This window comes from Salvelinus alpinus, chromosome 2, assembly GCF_045679555.1.
Source record: "Salvelinus alpinus chromosome 2, SLU_Salpinus.1, whole genome shotgun sequence".
NCBI classification, from domain to species: Eukaryota; Metazoa; Chordata; class Actinopteri; order Salmoniformes; family Salmonidae; genus Salvelinus; species Salvelinus alpinus.
In genome coordinates, this window is record NC_092087.1 from 30,362,184 (window position 1) to 30,387,575 (window position 25,392).

The 25,392-nt window shown below is 43.4% G+C and overlaps 1 protein-coding gene across 5 annotated transcripts in view; it reads right to left on the reverse strand.

Moving 5' to 3' along the window:
* The window catches only part of LOC139558736 (rho guanine nucleotide exchange factor 10-like protein), a 121,426-nt gene that overhangs the window by 71,533 nt on the left and 24,501 nt on the right, over positions 1–25,392 (reverse strand). For 4 of the 5 annotated variants that reach the window (XM_071374122.1, XM_071374141.1, XM_071374131.1 and 1 more), the window contains 12 exons: positions 22,377–22,475; positions 21,616–21,724; positions 20,583–20,686; positions 20,140–20,217; positions 18,882–19,061; positions 17,759–17,875; positions 16,976–17,068; positions 16,068–16,238; positions 14,244–14,389; positions 9,811–9,983; positions 4,470–4,585; positions 3,087–3,214 (listed from right to left, as the gene is read on the reverse strand). In XM_071374122.1, the coding sequence (XP_071230223.1) occupies positions 3,087–3,214; positions 4,470–4,585; positions 9,811–9,983; positions 14,244–14,389; positions 16,068–16,238; positions 16,976–17,068; positions 17,759–17,875; positions 18,882–19,061; positions 20,140–20,217; positions 20,583–20,686; positions 21,616–21,724; positions 22,377–22,475 (1,514 nt within the window). The remainder of the gene's footprint in view (positions 1–3,086; positions 3,215–4,469; positions 4,586–9,810; positions 9,984–14,243; positions 14,390–16,067; positions 16,239–16,975; positions 17,069–17,758; positions 17,876–18,881; positions 19,062–20,139; positions 20,218–20,582; positions 20,687–21,615; positions 21,725–22,376; positions 22,476–25,392) is intronic. The other variant, XM_071374149.1, reaches the window with a different exon arrangement.

Sequence of the window (25,392 nt, forward strand, 5' to 3'; positions counted from 1 at the left end):
CAGGTTGAGTGCCAGGCTAAAAGATACAACAGCAGTACACATCTCCAGTGACTCGATTCAGCAGCAGGCCTCCGGATAGCTGTTTTCCCTGAAAGCTGGCCCCATCTTAAAGGTGAAGCTCTCATACATTCCTCTCTGTCTCTGTATCTCTCTCCCTCTCTCTTCACTTAGCCAGTGAAAGTACATTTGTCACTGTACCCAATGCCCTGCTTGTTAAAGAGCCATTCCTGACACACACATGCACACACACCCACCCACACACACACACTCACAAAGGGAAGGCATTTCACATTCAGCCGTTCAGACATCATTAGAGGGTAATTGAGTGGAGAACGGTGTGCAGCCTGAGAATCTGCTTCTGTCATACCTGCCTGCTGCCCGGCCCGCACCCAATTCATTTTCACTCAGACAGAGTGAGAGAGTGAGAGCGAGAGAGTAGACAAGGACAGGAAGATGTAAGTAAGATCTCCAACTTCTTTGACAAAAGTGGAGCTTTCACACCGAGATGTAATTCATACCCTTCACTGCTTAAATACAGCAGAAGCAATTTGCTGAAGAACGAGAGAGACGAGGCGAGAGGGGAAAGAGGCAGAAAGATGAGAATGAAACTGCTCCCTTCATCGGATTGCCAGGAAGGGTAATACTCTATGCGCTCACTGCTCCAAACATGCTTAACAGAGCGGACTCTGAGTCCTCGGACCGGCTGACTGACAAGTGTGCTGGTGTGCTGGTACATGGGCAGAATGGGGAAGTAGGCATGGGCACGCTGGCGGAACAGAGCCGAGCGGTGTGGAGTAAGGTCCCAACCCTGCAGCCTAGACCCGGGCTGATACATGGCTGTGAGTCACTGCTGTGGCACACATGGGACACTAACGCACAAGGACGGGACAGATGTTGGAGTGAGTGCTGAGCGAGAGCCTGTCACACAGGCGGCACACACCTATTCTCCAGACATTGATAGAGGTCAGTCAGTGTGCCTAGACCAGGACCTGGCTGAACTGGGAAAGTCACAACTTAGCTGCTCATTGAGAGAGGAGTAAAAGTCATGCAGGTGGCATGCAGCTAGTCAAAGACGAGACAACTGCAGAAAATAAACCACGAGTCATCTGGCACAGCCTTGGCATTGACCCATGATTGCTGTTCTTTATACATTTGGCCTGTGTGTGTGTGTGCCTACAGCCATACTAAAGCAGCCATAGATAAAGCGAGTGCTAACGATGTGCTGACACATACCGCAGTGCCTTTGCGGCAGCAGTAGATTCCCCCCATGTCCTCAGCTCAGCCTGTCCCTGCTCTGTGAGAAGGGATGGAGGGAAGGGGAGGCTGTGGTGTGCTGCCTTCCTGGCGATAGAAACGCTCCCAGGCTGACAGGAGGGGACTAACTTGGTACAGGGCAGCCCTGCGGTGGACCCACTCTAAAACCACCACTCTCACAGAGACACAACTAGACTGTGTAGAGTATAAACGTGTGTGCATGTGCATGTGTGCGTGATTGAAAGAGAGAAGGGTAGAGAGAGAGATGCGCCACCTGTCACCCCCCCACCACCACCACCAATCACCACCAACCCCCAGCCCTAAGGCCCTCTGCTGGCCCTGCCACCTCCAACCCACAGCCCTGCCTGCCAAGCAACCAGACAGCAACCCGCCACAGAGGCCTGGCCTCAATTAGTCTGCTATCAGAGTCCCTGCCCAGCTCTCTCTCCTAAAGGAGCTCTCTCTTTTTCATCCTCAGGTTTTATCTCATGCTTCTCACAATCTACACGCTATACTAGAGTCCAGGTCTCTATAGGACTTCACTTGCTCAAAGCATCCCCCCCACTCAACGCTGTAGAAACCTGCTTCTCTGTGTGGCAGAATGAGGTCTGTAGGCTGCTACAAACAAATACTATTACACTATGTGATACTGCTCACAGAGATGGGTAGGGGATCTCCCGCCCTAGTCCATGATGCTGCTAATGACATGGGTGGGGTAGTCCTCAAAAGGGAAGCTGGAACCTGCCTGCATGACATTTAGCTACACCAAACATAGAGTAAGCAGCTTGGCCGGGCAGACCCAGTGTGGCTCCACAGAGAGAGAGAGAGAGGGGGGGGGGGGGGTACCAATCTGCAGTGCTCTGCTGCTCAAGCTGTCACCTTATGTTCGATAGGGATATTTAGGCCTTCGCTGCTAGGTGTCCCCCTTTGTCACCCTACCTAGCCATGTTCCTGTGGTGGAAGTGGATCAAGGTCTCTTTCCCTCCCTGTTCCTGATACTCCCCTTCTCCTCCTCCTCTCATCCTCCACACACTAGCAGCCACAGCACGACTCCCTCTTTAATCTGTCTTCATTCTCGATCCACCTCCTCTACTCTCAGCTGAGTCCGTAGCCACTTCAGTACAATACGATAAGCACATTCAGACTCACCACAGTGAGAGAAAATTATATAAGCTCCCATTATGGCACCTTTAGATTTGGTACATCTAAAAATGACAAAATGAGCTGTCAGTCAAAGACCACTTCCTGTGTGTCCTTGAGGTGAACTACAATAACATTTAAAAAAAGGATTCTGAACAAGTGAAAAACACATTTAATCTATGAAAATAACATGGCTAATGTTGTCAATTATTCCATTTGGGTTCTCAAGGAAGTGAATACTGTATGTAACGATCAGTTAATGACCCATCGTGGTGTGCAGTCCGGACCTCATTTGCCAGCCAGCTGTGGCAGAGGTGGGTGGGGGCAGGCTTTTAACACTGGCTGAGCATAATGCCAGGTAATGTGCTCTTTGAGGGTAAGTGAACACAGCATCAGGCTCCTTCATCATCATAACGTTAGCGCTCAGGCACATTAAAATACTTGTCACCAGCTATTATCTTTATGTGCTCGTGTGACGGCCTGTTTTCCGAGTTATGGATTAGGCTATTTCTCCAGCAACCTGTTTTCTGGAGTCAAGGCGGCAGTGTAAAACAAGCCCTCGCAGTTCAATTTGGCCCCTTTAAATCATAAAATCACACGAGTGAAGATAGTGGATGAAATCCACACATTGGATGGTACTACAGTATGGCTGACTTTAACACAAGGCACAGTAATATTGAGGTAATACTCACTTGTCTGGTCTTCCAGGCACCTGCAGGCGTAAGCGGCACTTGTTGGCACTCTGAATCTGATCCTCCTTGATCCGGATGAGTCTCTGGAGAGCTAGACACCAGTCCTGGGCCACGGTCGTATTCAGGTTCTATGATCCACAAACACACAAGAACATTCAGCTGTGACATGAAAATATAGCTACATTACAGTACATACTCCCATGTGCATGCTATTCTGCTTCCATTCATAACCTTCCATTCACAACCATAACATAAATATGCCATGCTTATAGTCACACCATCATGCATGGACTATAATGACATACACTCTCTATTAAAAGAACCGACCACACCCTCCTCATAAAACTGCTCTGATTTATACACCCTTTCATCAACCCATGGCCAAAGCACTTTCATACCATCAAATATAACATTTACACATCTCCTACTCCACTTTTACAGTTTAGTCCTCCTGTTTAAATATAATCAAATACATTTTTGAAGTCAATGAGCCATGCAGAAGTATTTCCTATATTTGTTTGGTGGACATTTATATTATAACTGGGTAGGGTGTGAAAATCAGTGATATGGAGAAAAAACGATTTTACTCCACCTAAGGACATTGTGGTCATTAAAAACAGAGGCCACCTTTCCACTGAGAGGCTCTTTGGTGATTGCTGGAGTACACTGTGACTATGTTATGTACAGTGACTTTAATGTCATGATAGCAGACAGACACACTACTGAGGTGTCCTGATTTGAAGACAGCATGCAAGAGAGAGGCACTCCGTTCTTCAGGAGATAGGCTCAGAGATGTGACAGATTTGAAGGCTCACATATGATCACTATTGGGGATATTGAATGAATTCATGATGGTATCAATTGATGATTCGAGAAAGATTTGTAGCTTTTCTTTGCTCATATTTGAATTGCATTTTGAATCTCATTGTGAAGGTTTCCGGAAAGAGATTACCCCAAATGCCCTTCTTCTCTATCTATGAGTAATTAACATATTTGTTGTTGTACAGTACCGAGCATTTTACAAAATAACACTTTGTTCATGTTCAAAGCATTATGCGTTCTCAGGGATTTAAACCTGTAGTTAGTTTGGTTGTAGTAGAAACAAATCACCTTTGATCAACCTTACATTTGCAAGCAGTATTTAGAAATATCAGCTTTATTAATAATTTGTCAAGCTGCAAATTAAATCTATTTTAAGTAAAAAGCAGTGGTTTTGGAGGTCAGATTGCGGTGCATGTTTTTAAAGTGGGTAATTTGGATGTAGACTTTTGTGAGTAACTCTGAGGCAGTCTGGGCTGTGTAGTGATGCGAAAAATTACTATTGTAGACCCACAGGTTGGGGTTTGGGCTGTGTTCTAAGTAGTGAAGTGGGGTGGGGTGTACCTGGTATGTCCCCTGTAGCGTTCCCACCAGTAGTGAGATCTCCTCTACCACAGACAGGTCGTGCTGCAGCTCCTGGAGCTCCTGGTAGAGCCGAGGAGGTCCCAGGATCACCTTCCCTGTGGACAAAACACAACATGGCCTGTCACACTACAGTACACACATCAACAGGTTACACTAACCTTTTGTCAATAGGGGGAGCTGTTAGCATTATTAATTTTTTTACATTTCCAAATTAAACTGCCTCGTACTCAATTCTTGCTCGTACAATATGCATATTATTATTACTATTGGATAGAAAACAATCTCTAGTTTCTAAAACCGTTTGAATTATGTCTGTGGGTGAACCAGAACTCTTTCTACAGCGAAACTCATGACAGGACATGCGAAGCTCTGAAAAATAGTCTCTGATCTCAGATCAGTTTAAAACTCTGTGTGTGCCCTATGGCTTGACATGAACTGCACCCGCCTTCCCCTGGATGTCAGTAACCAATGAGAAGTGGAATGGTGTCTCTACGTGTTTGTCAGAGTTTTTAAAAGGGAATGGAGTGAGATGTCCCTTCTTTTCGACGCTTGCCAGGACGCAAGGGAGGACATCAGAATCGCATGCTCAAAAGCTCTCGTTATTGATCAAAGATATATCCGTCTGTGATTTAATTCGATATAGGTGTTAGAAACATCATAACGAAGTTATTTGAAACCGATTTATATCAGTTTATGCGAGTATATTGCTATTTTTCTGAATTTCCTTAGTATTGCGTTTGAGGATTTGGGCATGTGTGTGCCGTGTAGCTATCGTTAGCTGCTAGTTTCGAAGTTGAGGAGGTCGTTTTACAACAAAGCAACGATTCTTTTGGACAAAGGACACATTGCCCAAGATACTGATGGAAGCTCGTCCAAAAGTAAGAGTTATTTATGATTTTATTCCGTATTTATGTGGAAAAATGTAAACGCAGTTGTCAGCCATTTTTTGCGGCACTAGTCTGGCTGTAACTCACAATGTATGTCTAGTAACGTAAATTTTAAAAATCTAAATCAGCGGTTGCATTAATAACCAATGCATCTTTCATTAGCTGTCCAACCTGTATTTTTTTAGTCAATCTAATCGATAAATAATCGTAAACATAGGTGCCTTTCCAAGATGGCGCCGGCCCAAATGCATGCCATGTTTTGACAGATTACATTGCATAACCACGATTTGTGATGCTAAATATGCACATTTTCGAACAAACTCTATATGCATTGTGTAATATGATGTTACAGGACTGTCATCTGAAGAATTCTGAGAAGGTTAGTGAAAAAATTAATATATTTTGGTGGCGATAACGTTATCGCCCCCTTTGCCTTGATTTAATGCTGGTGTGATGTTAGCTCATGTGGTATGCTAATATAACGATATATTGTGTTTTCGCTGTAAAACACTTAGAAAATCTGAAATATTGTCTGGATTCACAAGATCTGTGTCTTTCGATTGCTGTAGGCTGTGTATTTTTCAGAAATGTTTTAGGATGAGTATTTTGGTAATTGACGTCGGTCTCTGTAATTATTCCGGCTGCTTCCAACGCTATTTCAGATTGCAGCTGCAATGTACAACTGTGATTTATACCTGAAAATGAAAATTTTTCTAAAAAAACATATCCTATACCATAAATATGTTATCAGACTGTCATCTTATGAAGTTGTTTCTTGGTTAGTGGCTATATATATATCTTTATTTAGTCGAATTAGTGATAGCTACTGATGCAGGAAAGAAATGGTGGAGAAAAAAAGTTGTGTCTTTTGCTATCGTGGTTAGCTAATAGATTTACATATTGTGTCTTCCCTGTAAAACATTTTAAAAATCAGAAATGATGGCTGGATTCACAAGATCTGTATCTTTCATCTGGTGTCTTGGACTTGTGATTTAATGATATTTAGATGCTTGTATTTACTTGTGACGCTATGCTAGGCTATGCTAGTCAGCTTTTTTACTGTGGGGGGTGCTCCCGGATCCGGGATGAGTACCAAGTAAAAGTGTTAACATCAAATCAAATGTTATTTGTCACATGCTTCGTAAACAACAGGTGTAGACTAACAGTGAAATACTTACGGGTCCTTTTCCAAAAATGGTTTTGAAATAGTGACACGAGGAATAAATCCACAGTGAATAACAATAACAAGTAAAAATAACATGTCTATATACAGGAAGTATCAGTACCAAGTCGATGTGCAGAGGTACGAGGTTATTGAGGTAGCTATGTACATATAGCTGGGGGTAAAGTGACTAGGCAACTGGATATATAATAGACAGCTCTCTGTGTCTGTGTGTGTGTGTGTGTGTGTGTGTGTGTGTGTGTGTGTGTGTGTGTGTGTGTGTGTGTGTGTGTGTGTGTGTGTGTGTGTGTGTGTGTGTGTGTGTGTGTGTGTGTGTGTGTGTGTGTGTGTGTGTGTGTGTGTGTGTGTGTGTGTGTGTGTGTGTGTGTGTGTGTTTGTGTGTTTGTGTGTGTTGGGGTCTGTGTGTGTGTTGGGGTCTTTGTGTGTGTGTTGGGGTGTGAATGTATGGGTAGAGTCCAGTGTGGGTCCTTTTGGTTCCAGACTTGGTGCACTGGTACCGCTTGCCGTGCGGTAGCAGAGAGAACAGTCTATGGCATGGGTGGCTGGAGTCTTTGACAATGTTTAGGGCCTTCCTCTGACACCGCCTGGTATAGAGGTCCTGCATGGCAGGGAGCTTGGCCCCAGTGATGTACTGGGCCGTACTCACCACTCTCTGTAGCGCCTTACGGTCGGGTGCCTTGCAGTTGCCGTACCAAGCGGTGATGTAGCCAGTCAAGATGCTCTCAATGGTGCAGCTGTACAACTTTTTGAGGATCTGAGGGCCCGTTCCAAACTCCTCAATGTTATTGGATAAATCCATGGAATATATTCCAGTGTGTGCTAGGGAAACAATCCTGTAGCTTTGCATCTGCTTCATCGGACCACTTCTGTATTGAATACATCACTGGTACTTGCTGAATTTTTGCTTGTAAGCAGGAGGATAAAATGATGGTCTGATTTGCCAAAGGGAGGGTGAGGGCCTTGTAAGAGCTCAAGTTCAAATAACTATTGCAATCCCCAATGGAACTGCAATTCTTTACTTTCCTGAACTACAATCACTAGTAGAAGTAACAAAGGAGCTCAATGTTTGATGGATCGATCACTGCCTTTATTTGTTGAATGATCTGAATGTAGTCTGGAGTCTGAATGTATAACTAAAAAGCAGATAGAGAATGGTGGCCATTTGGACGTGAAAGTCACCAATCAATTTGGGAGCATACTGTCTTCACATTCGCCACCTCCAACCTCAGGGGATCAATAGCCCTGCCTCTCACTCCCATTCTCCCTCCTTACTGCCCTGGCCCACATCTCTACACACCGCTCCAGGAGAGTGCCGTTATTACATTTGCAGCAAGATGTAGCTGTGGAGCTGTCCTGTCCTGTGCTGTCACCACAACTACATAATCAAGTAGCTGTGCAGCTTCGTCAAAAGGCAGGTTACTGAAGCATGGTCATTTGTGGGAGTCTAGTGGCTTGTGGAGCTAGGGGCTAGGTGTGTGGTTGTATCCACAAATAGACAGAGAGGGAACCAGCGAGAGTGGAGAGAGGCAAGTATTGTTATCTTAAAGAGAGCCTTTGTAACCTTTGGGGATTTAATGGGATCTCTAACACGGACAGGCACAGACATCTGTGAGACACGATCAATAGCAGACATCTGAATATAAAGAGGTGTGCCTGCCGTGAGCCTCTGTACACAATGGCTTCCCTGTATCTGTGAGGCTTTGGGATGCACTGGCACACAGGTCCGCTGTGTCCCCGCACGCCTGGAGTTGGACTCAGCCCCGGAGGTGAATGTGCTGAGTTGTAATCCAGCGTAATCCCGTTGGTGTGGCAGGATTGGTTTTCACACTCAGACAAGGTTATTCACAGTGGCCGCCGGGCACGTAGCAGCAAGGCAGGGCTGAGCCCACAGGGGCCAATGCCCATCCTTCCAAGGGCAGCCACCTCATGTAACAACAGCCAGCAGGAATATCCATGCAGCTGGTGCTGCATCCAGCTCTGGGAAGTAACCTGAGGGAATTTACAGCAGCCACTGCTTCCAAATCCCCAATATATATACAGTCATTGGTCCAAATATGCACAAAAACCATAGACTAATCCCCATCCGAACCTGCACACCAGCTCACTGCATGTAAGTGCAGCATTGCAGTCTCGTTTCAGTGTCTAAAGTATAAAACATGGGGCACAATATAAAGTCTGTAATGGGGCAGGGAGGAGCTGAGAGAGAGCGAGAGAGACTGGGACACAGAGAGAGAGAGAGAGAATTGAGAGATCCCTGTAGTTCTCAGAAGGCCAGCCTTCTCCATCAATAAAGGAGGGCACCAGGGCCAGAGATGAAAAATGTGTCAATTTCTCGCCAAGCCGTGGGAGCGTGGGATTTAGGCAGGACGCCCCGCCGAATTACATCACAGTGGACGGGGAACTATAAATAGACGAGCCAGTCTGTGTGACTGGCAGGCTGGAAAGTAATTCAACAGATGCACAGAGGAAAATTCCTGGAAAGGCATGATTAAGGGAATGACTTGCATTGGGCCAGTGCAACATGTTTTATTTAACCATAGGGGGGGGGGGGGGGGGGGAGAGCGAGAGCGAGAGAGATATCACAGTGTTGCAGTACACTTATAAAATTGTAAGGCTTAATCTTCAGAGAATCTAAGCCTAATCTTGGCCTCCTTGTTATACTGTTGCTATTCGCTGAGCGTGACACGGTCAGACGCTGCTGTAAAAGTCGCCATTAATATTGAAGTCATGGAGCTCCAACTTTAAAAGGCTGTTCCATTACATCCTGATAAGGCTTTGTATCTTCTCCTTTCCATGGCACATTTATCAGGGATCTCTCCACAAAGCTGTATGCGCAACAGAGTTTTGTGAGGGGGTAAAAGGACTGTTGCACCATTCGATTCCTATCTAGTGCTGCTGCTTCTCTAATTGGAGCTGGAGAGGAAGGGAATAATCTCTGCAGATTGATGACACCACTCCAGATATGTTTGTGGTCTATCAGAGAGTGAAATGAGACTGTGGAGGGTGCGGCAATGTTTTCCATCATCGCTATTCTTTTCACAAACACATCCTCAATCAGAGTGACAGCGCTGTGTCACCAGAATTCACTGGGACAGTTGACAGTAGGAAACAGATTAGAGGGCTGTGCTGAGTCAGACCATGGGGCTGAGACTAGAGTCTGGCCAAGTGATGAGATTAACTGGACTACATGTAGGAGATGATGAACAGGGATAGAAAGGTCATGGAAGGATGACTCGGGAGGCTTACCAACCTGGGGGACAGGCACTGCCAGGGTGCTTGGCACCGCCATGCTGGAATAAGGTATCCTTGGCCTGGGAGGCCTCCTGACCGACCTCCACCACCTGGACCTGCAGCAGGGGGGCGCTCCACTTCATTGTGTACTTTGGACCAACAGGGACCAGGCTGCTGATATCAGGGGGCCCCCTGGTGGTGGAAAAAATAATACAACAAGTTAAATCAAAGCTCTTCCCAGCGTTCCTCTCCTCCTAACAGAAGCACTAATCCCAAACCACCAACAGGAGGAGAACTGAAGTGTCACTCTTTGAATTATCACAAAAATAGCTGGAGAGCAGAATTAGAATCCGTCTGATCAGCAGTGTTCACGGCAGAAGCAGGACCCCCGGCTGTGAGCAGGGTTCATTTTATATTCATATATTCCTGTAATCAAGCACACAATCAACATTGTGATCAGTTTGTCAAGATTCTAGAGGGCAGGCAAAGTCAACTTCAGGGGAATCAAGTTGAACAAAACATGGGGTGATAATTACTTTGAAGGCTGAACAAGAGAGCTTTGAGGTATGAACGTCTCAGACAGGAGCTTTGCAAATAGAGGAAAATCTTTCCTGTTTACCTTCAGCACTGAGAAGATGTGATCAATGGCGCTGTCATAGAGGATAAATTGGAGAGGGACCAAGAAATATGTTATGTCAGTAATCTAAGACTCCTGTTGCTCTAGTTAAGCTGCCTGCCATTTGTTAAAAGCTGATAAAGCTCTGGTAACTCCAGATAGTGCTAGAGAACGCTATATTACTCTTTGCTATGCAGTTTGCCTAAATATATCCCTGCAAAGCCTTGTAGGCTGAGCCTCGTGGTGCTAATGCTGTGGCCCCGGGAAGGTGTTTGTGTATTTTCACTGAAGAGCTGTTTAGCAGAATTTATTCTACTCTACAGAGACACCAGACTTGTTCCATGTCATTTCAGCAAGCCATGACACCCACTATCTCAGATTGTTCTGAAATCATTTCTGTAGTTAGAAACAGATAATATTAGCAATCCTGCAACATTATTTTGTGGAAATATAATTTAATCTCTGAGAAATGTAGCTAATTTATTGCACTGAAATTGGCCATTTTAAATTATAGGCTTCATATAATATTTAATAAATATAAAAACATAACATCCGATTTGGACCACATTTTTTCTAACAATGAGTAAGACCTGAAGATTCCAAAGAAATGGCCAGAAGCCACCCACGGACCCCCCACGCCAATCCCAACCCAACAACAACTATACAAGATCAGTTCACTATGTTTGACAAGTAGTATGGAGCTACAGCTCGGAGTATTGTTTCTTCATCCTACAGCGCCTTCAGAAAGTATCCATTCCCTTTGACTTATTCCACGTTTTGTTGTTTTACAGAGCATGAATTCAAAATGGATTAAATAGATTTTTTTCTCACCCATCTACACACATTACCCCATAATGAAATACAGAAATATCTAATTTACAGATTGTAAGTATTCCTGAGTATTCCTATTTCCTCACATCCCTGAGTCAATACATGTTAGCATCACCTTTGGCAGCGATTACAACTCTGAGTCTTTCTGGGTAAGTCTCTCAGAGTTTTGCACACCTGGATTGTACAATATTTACACATTATTCTTAAAATAATTATTCAAGCTTTGTCAAGTTGGTTGTTGATCATCGCTAGACAGACATTTTTAGGTCTTGCCATAGATTTTCAAGCGGATATAAGTCAAAACTGTAACTAGGCCACTCAGGAACATTCGATGTCGTCTTCATAAGCAACTCCAGTGTATATTTGGCCTTGTTAAGGTTATTGTCCTGCTGAAAGGGGAATTTGTCTCACAGTGTCTGTTAGATTGCAGACTGAACCATGTTTTCCTCTAGGATTTTGCCTGTGCTTAGCTCTATTCCTTTTCTTTTTATCCTAAAAAAAACTCCTTAGTCCTTTCCGATGACAAGCATACCCATAACATGATGCTGCCACCACCATGCTTGAAAATATGAATTGTGGTACTCATTGATGTGTTGTATTGGATTTGCCCCAAACACAACACTTGGTATTCAGGACATAAAGTTAATTTCTTGGCCACATTTTTTGGAGTTTTACTTTAGTGCCTTATTGCAAACAGGATGGATGTTTTGGAATATTTTTTATTCTGTACAAGCTTTCTTCTTTTTACTCTGTCATTTAGGTTAGTATTGTGGTGTAACTACAATGTTGTGGATCCATCCTCAGTTTTCTCCTATCACAGCCATTAAACTCCATAACTGTTTTGAAGTCACCATTGGCCTCATGGTGAAATCCCTGAGAGGTTTCCTTTCTCTCTGGCGACTGAGTTAGGAAGGACACCTGTAACTTTGTAGTGACTGGGTGTGTTGATACACCACCCAAAGTGTAATTTATAACTTTACCTTGCTCAAAGGGATATGCAATGTCTGCTTTTTTTTTATACCTATCTACCAATAGGTACCCTTCTTTGTGAGACATTTGAAAAACTCCCTGGTCTTTGTGGTTGAATCTGTGTTTGAAATTCACTGCTCGACTGAGGAACCTTACAGATAATTGTATGTGTGGGGTACAGAGATTAGGTTGTCATTCAAAAATCATGTTAAACACTATTATTGCACCCAGAGTGTGCAACTTATTATGTGACTTGTTAAGCACATTTGTACTCCTGAACTTATTTAGGCTTGCCATAACAAAAGGGTTGAATACTTATTGACTCAAGACAGTTCAGCTTTTTATTTACAATTCATTTGTAAAAATGTTGAATAATATAATAAAATGTTGACATTATGGGGTATTGTGCCAGTGACACAAACACATTTTTTTATCGATTTTAAATTCAGGCTGTAACACAACAAAATGTGGGGGAAAGTCAAGGGGTGTTAATATTTTCTTTAGTATGTAATGCATTCTCAGTGAATTTGGTAATCCCCCCTGTTCAGAGAAATAGTAATTTTAGTTGTTAGGTTTATGTCTCATCCTACATCCTGATATTACCAGGTTCTGATTACTAGACGGTGCTGTTCCTGCTATTAGGTGATTTCTTTTTAAGAATCCCAAAATGACAAATTGGTTTCCTTACCGTGTAAGCAGTCTATGGACAATGTACGACTGCAACCCATGCTTTGGTTTTTGTTTACCTGGCCACTATTTCAAATGCAAACTTTTTAGCATTTGTCGCACAAATCCAATGCAAGTCAATGGTACCTATATCATAATTTTCACACTTCATATCCAAATCATCCCAAGTAACATAATAGAGTTACAATAAATGTTTCATCATTTAGGATGATTTGAACATGAAGCATGAAAGTCCTATAGGTACCATTTACTTGCATTGGAAACCAATATGTCATTTTGTAATTTGGGTGAACTATTCCTTTAACATTGAGGTGGTGTGGATTATTTAAAAAATATATTATCTAATAGCAGGAACAGCACCATCTACTGGTCTGAACCTGGTCATATCAGAATGTAGGATGGGATATAAACCTAAAAACTTCAATGACTAACTTCTCTGAACAGGGGGGTGGCATCCCTAAATTCAATGAGAACGCATTACATAGGATGAAGAAACAATACTCTGAACTGCAGCTCCATACTACTTGTCAAACAATAGAGAACTGATAGTGTATACTCGTTGTTGGCGTGGGGTGTTGTTTTTCTTCTTTTTATTTCACCTTTATTTAACCAGGTAAGCCAGTTGAGAACAAGTTCTCATTTACAATTAGGTGGTCTGTGAGAGACAATGGGGGGTCTGTGAGAGACAATGGGGAGTCTATGAGAGACAATGGGGGGTCTGTGAGTGACAATGGAGGGTCTGTGAGAGACAATGGGGGGTCTATGAGAGACAATGGGGGGTCTGTGAGTGACAATGGGGGGTCTATGAGAGACAATGGGGGGTCTGTGAGAGACAATGGGGGGTCTATGAGAGACAATGGGGGGTCTGTGAGTGACAATGGGGGGTCTATGAGAGACAATGGGGGGTCTGTGTGAGACAATGGGGGGTCTATGAGAGACAATGGGGGGTCTGTGAGAGACAATGGGGGGTCTGTGAGTGACAATGGGGGGTCTGTGAGTGACAATGGGGGGTCTGTGAGTGACAATGGGGGGTCTATGAGTGGCTTTTGACCATTTCTTTGGAATCCTCATGTCTTACTCATTGTTCGATTTTTGGGGGGGTCGAAAACGGATGTTATGTATTATATTTATTTAATATTATATGAATACTATCATTTAAAATCGCCAATTTTGGTGCAATCAATTAGCTTAATTTCTCAGAGATCAAATTATAGTTCAACAAAATAATGTTGCAGGAATGCTAATCTTATCTGTTTCTAACTACAGAAAGGATTTCAGAACAATCTGACATGGTGTGTGTTGAAATCCTCTTTCTTGTGCTTTTTCAGGTGGAACCACCCACCACTTACTTGATGTTGATGTTGGCACAGATGAGTATGTCGTTGAAGAGGAAGACTTTGCGCTCCTTAGACTTCAGGACCTGGCTTCGCTCCCCGTACACCGTCTCAATCAACGTCTCACAAAGCACCAGTGACCCCTGGTCTGAGTTCAGTTGCTAAAGGGACAGAGCAATCAGGACACCGTCTCAAGACACATCACAAAGTGCCAATTCCCCAGGGTTTCAGTTCAATTGCTAAGGAGCACAGCAGGCAGGCTAAAGTCTGGTTAAGTGAGTGTCTCATTGTGAATCAGTAGCAGATCAAGGTAGGGTTGTGCAGTCAGGGCACACAGAACACATTCACACACACACATTCACAGAAATGTTGCTGTATACTACAGTATGTGAAAACACACAAGGCATACTTTCCTAAAGTGCATGGCAAAGGGTAATATAATAGGAAGTATTTGTATTACTTGGTCCAGTAACTTCTTATGTTCAGCTGAATCAATACAGTCAGTTTTATGAATTCTAAAACAATCTTCTGAAAAAATTGTAATTACAAAAACAGTAAAGCCCAAAGACTGAACAGACGGTAAAGTACAAATATGCAACTCCGATACAGTGTCCCACTTTAATGTTTATGTTTGTTCCATAGAATCACAATTTTATGAATAATGAATTTGTGTTTTGTCCATATTACAATACAGAGTGCTCTACATCCTGTCACATCTCACAAAATGGATTGTTATATCTGTGGGGAATCAGTAGCTGTGCTTGGCTTTTGTTCAGATGGCTTGGGAAATTAGTCATTAGTCAAACAGTAGCCTGTCTTCTATGATCACAGAACTACAGCACCCTCAAGAGGCAGACAGATGTAAGTTATGGAAGTTATGGAAGGGCCCCTCAGAAGTGTCAACCGTGTGTGTGTATGAGTGACTGTTTTGTGACTGTTTTGTGTCTGAGAGATAGAGTAAAATGGAAACCTCAACCTGTTCCCACTCAGTGTTATCTCTCCTATTCCACTGACTTAGATACTTAGAGACAAATAATTAATATTTCATTGGACGGTTATGGGGTTATGGAAGAGAGCTGCTTCCTATTGCAATTCTGCAGTCTCACTGCAATAAATGGAATTATGTGTGGAGCAGACGAGATTGGCCGAATCAGCTCATCTCAGGGCTCTGGAAAATTCACCATCATGGACCAGTAGAAAGAAAGAGAGCGAAGAAAGGACAGAGAGAGAGAGAGAGAGAGAGAGAGGAAAAATGAGAAAGGGAGCAAGAGAAAGAGATGGAGAGGGAAGAAAAGAACAGCAGCAGGAAAGGAGGGGGAGGTGGAAACGAGAGGGAAAGGAGAAGGCGAGAGACTGGGGAGAGATAACTCTCTCACGGTTTCCAATTAAATGTCTCATTTACCCCCTAATTCCTCTTATTCAGAAATGCATTTGTTCAGATTTGCAGTGTCTAGACTGTAATTCCAGTGTGGTAATGGAGAAGGAACGCCCCTGCCGTGGTGTTTGGACGCTGTTCAGGGGCGATAATGGGCATCATTTCTGGGCAATGATTTTTCTAAATAAAAATGCTTTCCTAGACTGTCTGCGAAGGTAATGTAAGTGATGGCTATATAGCCTAATGCATAGATGTTTGGCTCATGCTGATACCACAGTGGAGGTAGAGGAAGGGCTCTGGGGTTGAGCCACATAGTGAGCAGGTTGATTACTGTGTGTGTCGTTGTGTGTGTCTGTCTGTCTGTGTGTGCACGTGTGCGTGCATGCATGTGCAAGCTATGCCGTGCATGTGCTTTCTGTGTTTGTGCAAGTGTGTGTACATGTGTATTGCAGTGGTTCAGTCACCTTGCTGAGCGAGCGGTCGCTGACACTGCGTGCTAGCTGCTGAGTCTCAGCTATTTGGTCGGCCACACGCTTCTGTTCATTCAGCTTCTCGGCCAGCATCTCCAGTTCAGTCAGAGCCAGCTGCACAGGCAGGCGGTCTACGTGACCCTTAGGTGTGTTCTTCAGCATGTCCTAAGAGACAAACACAGAAACAAACATTAAATAAAGTGAATAGGTGTTGGTTTGCGTGTGTGTGTGTGTGCACATGTAAAAGCCCATCGTTTAAGTTTTCATATTTATGAAAAGAATCCAAGGATTTATTGAGTTTCATCACAGATCTGTGTGTGTGTCTGACTTACCTGAAACTGTGTGTGCTTGTGGACCTGCAGAAATATGGCCTTGTATTCTGTGTGTGAGTCCCAGAAGGGTTTAAGTGCTTTAAATTTAATTCCCTGTGTAATGTTTGATTTAACACAGACACTCCCTCTCCGGAGTCTTGAGTTTTAGGCAAGAGGAAAACGCCTAATTCATATTCATAACTTATCTTTGAATTCATGGATAATCGATGCCTACTGAGGGATGAAATGAGGTACTGCTGTTCCAGTACGCAAGTTCAAATCAAAATCTTTACACACACAATCTTGAGCGAGGATGAGTAAAGGAAGAAAAAGGAGTTGACTGCATGAAAAGCTAATATGGTTGTGCACTTGGCAGCCCTAGCTAAGTAGAGCCATGCCTGGTGTTGGATTTAGAAAATGTTTCTATAGTAGATTTCATCTGCCCAATGTACAGTATCATGCCATGTGCAGAACTCTTGATTAGGTCTATAAAACATGGTCTGGTGTAAATCTCAGATTGTTTATATTTTATATGACATTATCTAGTCACTGTTAGCGGTGATGAAGGTTCCGGTAAAGGCATATATATACCTGCAGTAATAGGATGAACTGGGGAAAGCGTTGGATGGGCTTCACCATGAGGCCGTACAGGGTGATCCGGTCAATACTGGACGCCTGCTTCTTCTACACAACACAGGACAAGTAGGTTTACATAAACAACATAGCATAGTACAGTCAGAAGATAATCAATACACTAAGAGAAAGACACCTTTAGTGCTTATTCAGAGGAACAAGATATATAGAGTTTAGGAGTGGGAGTAGGAGTGGGTTTAGGTTAGTAAGGTGTGGAGAAACAGACTTTGGTGTCTGTGCTGGTCAGTAGAGAATGAGTAAATGGAGGTGATCAGTGTACAGTATAGGAGTGTGGGTGTGGGTGTAGGTCATAACACAGGGAGTGAAGTCCTACGGCTGTGTATGAATAGAAAACTGCTGATAACAACAGCCACAATGTGCTACACTGACATCATCCGAACAGGTTCATCATTAAATACAGTGTACCTTGTGAGACTTTAGGTTTGAGAAGGTGCACTGTATAGTATGTAAGAGTTGCTAATTGGTGCAGTATAAATATTCTCTATTAGTGCAGTATACAGTATATATATATATAAAACAAAACGAAAGATTTCAAGTTGTTGAAAGAGAAACAATAAAGCAACTACACTTTTAACCAAGTATCAAGACACTAGTAGAATATAGTATAATATAAGAGCCTAATTAAATAGTAGCTGTGACCGTTGGTTAGAGCTTATTTAAAGAAAAATAGAGTGTATTAGAGAATAAAAAGCACATAGACAAGTCTACTTTGTAACTCACCTTTAAGAATTCCAGGAAAGCTGGTTTGGACATGCATGCCTTTTTTATAAGGGCCATGGCATTGGTGAAGTTATTGACATAGTCGCTGTAAACATCTAGCACCATGGACTTGGAAAACTGTGGAAACCCAGAAAGGTGGGATTATGGGAAACACAAGACCTTTGGATATCAGATCAGGAATCTGTTGGCTTTTTCATGAAACAAATGAATTCAGGGACAAGTCATGTTTGGTTATTTGATCTGTGAAAACGTCTGACAATATCTTTCTTCTGACAGATCTTTGAAGTTCCGACAAATTCAACAGCTCATCTAGCAATCCTAATACTGGAAATCCACAGGTCATTTCACTGTTGGGAAGGGTAGAAAACGGCCATTTAAATGTGGTATTTAACACCCTGATCTGTTTACCATCCAGGAAACCAACAAACACCCTTCACAATCCTTTAGAGGGGGTGAGGTGGGGATGTTGAGAGGCGGCTGCGACAGCACACAGTCATTCGCTCTCCTTTGATTAAACACTAAGCGGGCTGCTGACAGCAGCAGTAGCTGGAGGAGCAGTAGCTAGAAAATTAGCCAGTCTCACATAGAAATGAACCCTTTACTTCATCTGCTCTGCAAGCCAGGCAAAAACAACACACAGATACAAGTATGAGACCTATAGCATAAAACATTAACATCTGGGTTACAAATCTACACTCAGGTGAAAAAGAGAAATCACCTCTCACAACAGGCTCATTTGGCTGGTCAGGATATCAATGAAACATCACAATAAACAGAGCCAGTAGGAAGGCAGATGGGTCGGAATGGCAGTCTTTGATAGGTAAATAATGAGCAAGCCTTATGGATGAGCACATTGCAGAGGGTCACAGCAGCACACTCATACATTAGTCCAATGGACCAGTGCCAATGCAATAAGCACACATATTCTGAGATTATTTGCTGCTGATGTAGTTATCTCCATGTTTGAGGTTAGTGTTGTTTTCTCAATTTTAAGTGCAGCTCATTATAACTGTGTGGGTGGAAATTGTCTTCTGATGGGAAAACTGACGGATTTTACTTGGACAAATAAAACATTTCTCTCTCTCTCTCACTCTCACACACACACACACAAAGTCTCACTAACCGAGGCCACAAATAGGTCCCCAATCTTCTCACTGCTGTCCCACTCAGCCACACGTGATGCCAGTGCGATCTGGAACATGGAGTGACACTGAGTGATCTCCCGTAGACGGTGAAATATGGGCCGGATCTTCCGTGGGCTCAGGACGCGTGGGTCCGCCTCTAGCAAGGGCCTCTGGTACTCCTGGGGAAACAGTACACCCAAGTTAACTTGGATTAGGTGTGCTTTACGGTAGAGAACGATATAAAATACACAGGTAGGCCCTGATCATAAAAAAGCCACACTTCAATAGCAACATCTCTCAACAAATACAACAGCAGCATCCAACAGGGCTTGGACCCTTACTGGAAGGCACATTGATGCAATCGTCAGTTAGTAACACTCCTATAAGCAATTGCAATTAGTTAAGAAGCTGTACAGTATCAAAACTAGTCAACTGTGTAAAACATGTGCACATTACTGCAATGTCTTTTAAAGTGAGTCATTTAAATATGGCAAATGTAATCTGTGAAATCAGAAACTGCCAGATGCAGTAAGCAGAAAATCAGCAATGAAAGTCAATGTTTGGAAACAACAATAGATGATAGACTAGTGCTGCTATTGTTGTTTTACAAGCTTCCCCTGCCCAACCATAAATCCTCCACAGCAAATTAATTATCGACAAGTGGAATATGGACAGGGGGCATAACACAGGCAATTTCTGATTTTATAGGACTGAAGTCGCAGTTCTTAATGTAAAAAAAAAAATTGTGCCCGTGGCTTTTTTCTTTTATGTTTCCTCTAGCAGTGAGCTGGCCTTGTTGAATTGAAAGCAAAATCACAAAAAAGGATTAACATCCGCAATTATCAAACACAATCATCTCATGACAAAACAAAGGTAGTACAGCATTGTATCTTAACAGAAAACATAACCCTCCCACTGATCACGCCTGTTTCCATTTCAGCTGGTGTGTCTCTTCATCTCTGAGGAGAGATAACGAATGCTTCTCTCTCCACCACAGAAAAAGAGAAGAGAGAATCCCATTCTGTGATTCTGTGAAAACCTGATAGAGAGAATCTCTCTCTTAGCATCAGCGGGGCACCACAGATGTGAGAGGAATCTGTTCTATCATGATTATTTATGCGGAGCAAGCCTGGTAATTTCATACTTATCTCCAGTTTCCTTTTCAGACTCATTCTTAAATGCTGAAAAGATGAAAGTATTACATCTGTCAGAGTAAGCATAGGGTGGAGGAGGGATGGTAGGGAGTAAAGCACTCACCTGAAGGATTCTCCTGAGGGACTCAAGATAACTGCGCTCACTCTGAATGATGGAACCCAGGATGTGGCGTCTGACCACCTGAGAGACGAGGCCAGGCAGAGGTCAACGGTCACACAAAGAAAACGGCATGATGGGAGTGTGTGACAGGTTGTTTGATAGTACTAGGCTACTGTAGGCATGCCTGGGCGTGTGATTGTAATAGGGTAAGAGAGTTTGGGTGGGGCAGCCTTCTTTTCATGAGGCCCGGATTTACCCTGAGGTTTCCCTTGAAATGAGTAGCACTGTACTTAACTGTAGCAGACATATTTCTCCCAATCGTACTACCGAGTCAGTGTTGCCAATCTAAGAATATTGTTTGCATCATTGCCTGCATATCACATGAATTTAGATGTTCACAGAATACTCTGACACACACACACAAATGCAAACATCTGTATACACACCTGCTGGCTGCTCAGTCCCTCAGGCATGGGGCTCAGCTGTGCAGGAGGCTGTTTCACCTCCGACACAGCCACATCCAGGTACCCTGCGTCATCCTCCACATCCTCTGCACAGGGGAACACACACACGCACACTCAGAGGCACATTTACAGCTTTCACATCTCAACTGGAGCCACACTCCCAGATGCACTCCAACTTTATTATCTCTAAAATATAAAGAGATTTGCACTCTGCATGAAAGACTTAGGAGGGAAAAATATATTTCAAACGAACAGCCTGAATACAAACTCGTTCAGAAGGCACTAAACAAAATCCAAACTTCCCTGCAACCATACAGACATAGATACTAAAACTGATTTTCGCCAGCCAACACCACTCCAATTAATGACTTTGGAACGATAAACGTGTGTCAGTATCAGAAATATATAATGCTGCCCAGATTCCCCCTGATCAACAGCTACAAATAGAACCACTGGCCTCTTTACCTCTTTTTGATTGTTTGAAAAATGATTTTATTTGTGGCTCTGTTATCTGTGGTTTCTGGAGCTGCTCGACACTCCATTAACGGATGGTAATCTGGTTCCATTGTGTACCGAGGCTTCCTGGGGTACAACCTCTGTCATGTGAGATTTTCTGCCCGTTCCTCTCCCACACATCAAACCCTTCCGTTCGCCACAGAGTCTGTCTTTAATCGGCGCGAGCCGCTCGACTTATCCCAGCTGTGTCATTTGACTTATCTTACATCGTTTAGATCATTTTTCCACGAGTCTTTTCTCTTTTAAAGCTGGGATTGGAAAGGAAATGGGAGGCTTTCTTCTCTATCTGCCTCTAACATTACTTTTGGCTCGGCTAGCGTCACACAAGTTCTCCACCGCAGCTTAATTCAAAGTGGCAGATGAAATGTATGTGAACTCCTATCTTCCACAGAAACTCTCATTTCACAACAAATTTACACATATCTCCATAAGAGGGATACTTTAATCTGAGACAGTCATTTGGCAAAAAGTAATTTTGAAGAATTTTTTCCCAGATTACCTGAGTGGTCCTTCTTGTGCAGGAAAGAGACTCTCCGCATGAAGGCTATTTTGGTCTTGTCCAATCCGTCCTTGGTCCCACTTCTAGCGGCCTTCATTAGCTGATGAACCTGGTTCAAAAGGACAAAGAGGCCAAAACAGTTAGTCCACGAGGAGAGAGAGGACAGAGCCAGGGAACACTGCAGAGTAATCCACAAGGAGAGATAGAGAGAGATGGGACACTGGATGCATCAAGCCATGAATACTGCCATATGCGCCTCTCAGTTGGTCTGTAACTGTCTGATCTAGTCACTAATCAGAAAGTCTATGAGGAGATCATAGTTTCTGCTAACCACAAACCCCACCCTGAGCATCACTGAGGCCTAGCAGACTCGTGATGCCCACAGACCAAGAATATACCCATGGTGGAGGTATTTTTAAATGATGCCACTTCAGGAAACTAGGTTATCAACTTGGAGAAACTGGCAACGTGTTTATGGATGCAAATGTGTTTTACTCATTCATGTATCCCTAAAACTTGTCCTCATACTAAACTAGAAGGAGAGAGACAAATCTCTCATGAGAACGACTGTTTGGAGGAAAGCAGAGAAACATTAGCAAGAACAGGATGGTAAAGAAAGTGAATCATTATAATGCACTTCATACTACAGCAGGCATATTTTGGCTTTGGTAATATTGTAATCCTTCCACAGCCTTCTGGGCGCTGTAATTTTGAGTTCTAAGTTGATGTCATGTTGTGTTTTCTTACTGCCAGTGATATACCTTGGTGTCATAGTTGTTTTTCCCACCCAGCCTCATGGCTATTTCACGTTTGGTCCTGGCACAACGCTCCCTCAGCCGACGCACGTCAGGGGAGTACTGCTACAGTACGGGAACGCCACAGGTGTTGGGCAGTGTGGTGCGAAGCAGGTCAGGGCAGGTTGTGTTAAACCACACAGCAGGACACAGGGATGAAGGAAGGGAGATGAGACAGCGGAAAATTGAGGGAAAAGGGATCAAGACAAAACAAGCAAGGCAACACCTGGATTAATCACAAGGATGGAGGGCGGAAGCTTAGAGCACTGCGCTGGTCAAATGGTAATGTCAGCCTAGACTAATAGCAATGATCTTGGTGAAGGAAGTGAGTGCAGGGGGGAGGTTGAGGCAGACATGAAGAGGGAGGGGATGTTCATAGACTACCTCCTGCTGTGATATTCATTTCAGTAAAGCCACCATCGTTTCTGCCCAAACGTAACAAGCAAGTGTTCATAACAAGCAGGTCATCGCTCCCCTCTGTATATGGATATCATTTCATAGAATGTTTTCTAAATCTACGTATCAATAGCACCAGCTCAGTCAAATATGTTTTGTCAAAACTTCCCCATAGTGTACTCTACATACACAGTATATACACAGGGATGAGACTGGACCAAGTCTGACCAGAATAGCGAACAACTTCAATGAGTATATACTGCCCCCATGTGGAGGAGAGAGAGCCTACAGTCACCTACAGTATGGTTATAACATACAGCTTCTAGACCAGGGGTGTCAAACATACGGCCCGCGGGCCGGAACCGGCCCCCAAGGAGGTTCGATCAGGCCCGCAGGATAATTTGAAAGTGGAAAAAATGCATAAAAGACATGGAATTAATATTTTTAATTCGCTGCAATTCATGGATTATCCGCTAAGGGGCGCACTCTTTCCATCAGAGTAGAAGACAAGCTGCATCACTGAGACAGACTGAAAACAGCAGACGGTATCAATGCGCCATCTGCTGCTTGTTACGACGTTGTTAATACCTTAATACCTCATTAGCCAAAATGTCGTTATCCAAACGGAGAAAAGTAGATAAGGAGTGTAGAATTTTCAAAGAAAAATGGACCACGTCCTATTTATTTACAGAGATGCACGGAAAACCTTCGTGCTTGGTGTGTTTGCAACAAGTTTCGGTATTGAAGGAATATAATATTCGACGCCACTACGAGACTCATCACAGCGAAAAATATGACGGCAAGGACAACTGAGAAGAGATAAGATTAACGAATTGCTGGCGGGTCTGAGGAAACAGCAGTCAACTTTCATCCAGAGCCGAGAAGTCAGTGAAGCAGCGGTAAAAGCCAGCTACCTAATTGCTAGCGAAATAGCATTAGCATCGAAGCCGTATTCCGACGGTGACTTTGTTAAACGATGCATGATGAAGGCGGCTGAACTTGTATGTGCCGAGAAGCGACAAGCTTTTGCCAATATTAGCCTGACGAGGAATACTATAGCAGAGAGGATTTCGGAACTATCGGCAGATTTAGACAGTCAATTGAAACAGAGAGTCAAGTCATTTATTGCATTTTCCGTGGCAATTGACGAGAGCACTGACATCACAGACGTGGCCCAACTGGCCATATTTATTCGAGGAGTTGATGAGACATTGACTGTTACTGAAGAGTTTCTTGAGTTGGTGCCAATGATGGACACCACAACAGCCGTGGACATTTTCGGCTCTGTCGTTGCTGCATTGGACAGAGTTGGAGTGGACTGGTCCCGCGCTGTCAGCCTGGCTACAGACGGCGCGCCATCCATGGTCGGAAAGAAAGCAGGTGTCGCGACAAAGTTCAAAGACAAAGTTCAAGCCCTTAATGGAGGAGATCGTTTCTGGACATTTCACTGTATTTTGCACCAGGAGGCATTGTGTTGCAAGTCGCTGAAAATGGACCACGTCATGGAGGTGGTTGTTCGCACTGTAAATTTCATCCGGTCCAGAGGTCTGAACCATCGTCAGTTTGACAAACTTCTCAGCGACAGCAACATTACCCACAGCCTGCCATACCACACTGAAGTGAGATGGTTAAGCCGAGGCGCTGTGCTGAGGCATTTCTTTGATCTACGAGAGGAAATCGGACAGTTCATGGAGAAAAAAGGAAAACCGGTGTTGGAATTACAATCTCAGGAATGGCTACGGGACCTTGCATTCTTGGTTGATATTACTGAACACTTGAACAATCTGAACAAAATGTTGCAAGGCCGCAAAAAAGTTGTCACACAGTTTTCTGACAACATACATGCATTTAAGTTGAAGCTGACTTTGTGGGAGATGCAACTGGCAAATGGCAACCCTGCTCATTTCCCCTGTCTGAGAGATGTGTGTGTGACCAGACCTGATGCGGACATGAAACGGTACAAAGACAAAATTGCAGGACTACTGCGGGAGTTTGAGAAACGTTTTCAGGTATTTGGTGAACTTGAGACAGAATTTTCAGTTTTTCGCTCACCTTTCACAGTTAAAGCTTCTGATCTGCCGGTCGAAATTCAGCTAGAGATAATTGATTTGCAGTGTGATGCAGATTTGAAGGGCAAATTTGCCTCTGTAGGTCTGGACAGATTTTATCAGTATCTACTACCAGGGTACCCCAAATTAACAGCCCTGGCTGCTAAAATTTTGTGCATGTTTGGGACAACCTACCTTTGTGAACAAATTTTCTCAGTGATGAATATCAATAAAACAAAAATGCGTTCAAGGCTCACAAACAAGCACTTAAATGACATTCTGAAAGTGACAGCTAGTCAGGACATGACACCTGGTGTTGATGCACTTGTACAGGCCAAAAGATGCCAAGTTTCAGGAACAAATACAAGTCCAGACTAGACTAACACCTTTAAAATGCTGCCTTAGATACTGTTTGCATTGAAAGAATACAGCTCTGTGAAGATGAATCCTTACTGTGGTGATTTAAAAAAATGTGCACTTTAATGTTAGTCAGCAGCTTCAAAACAAAAGTTGTGTGATGGAATTCTACTGTTCATACA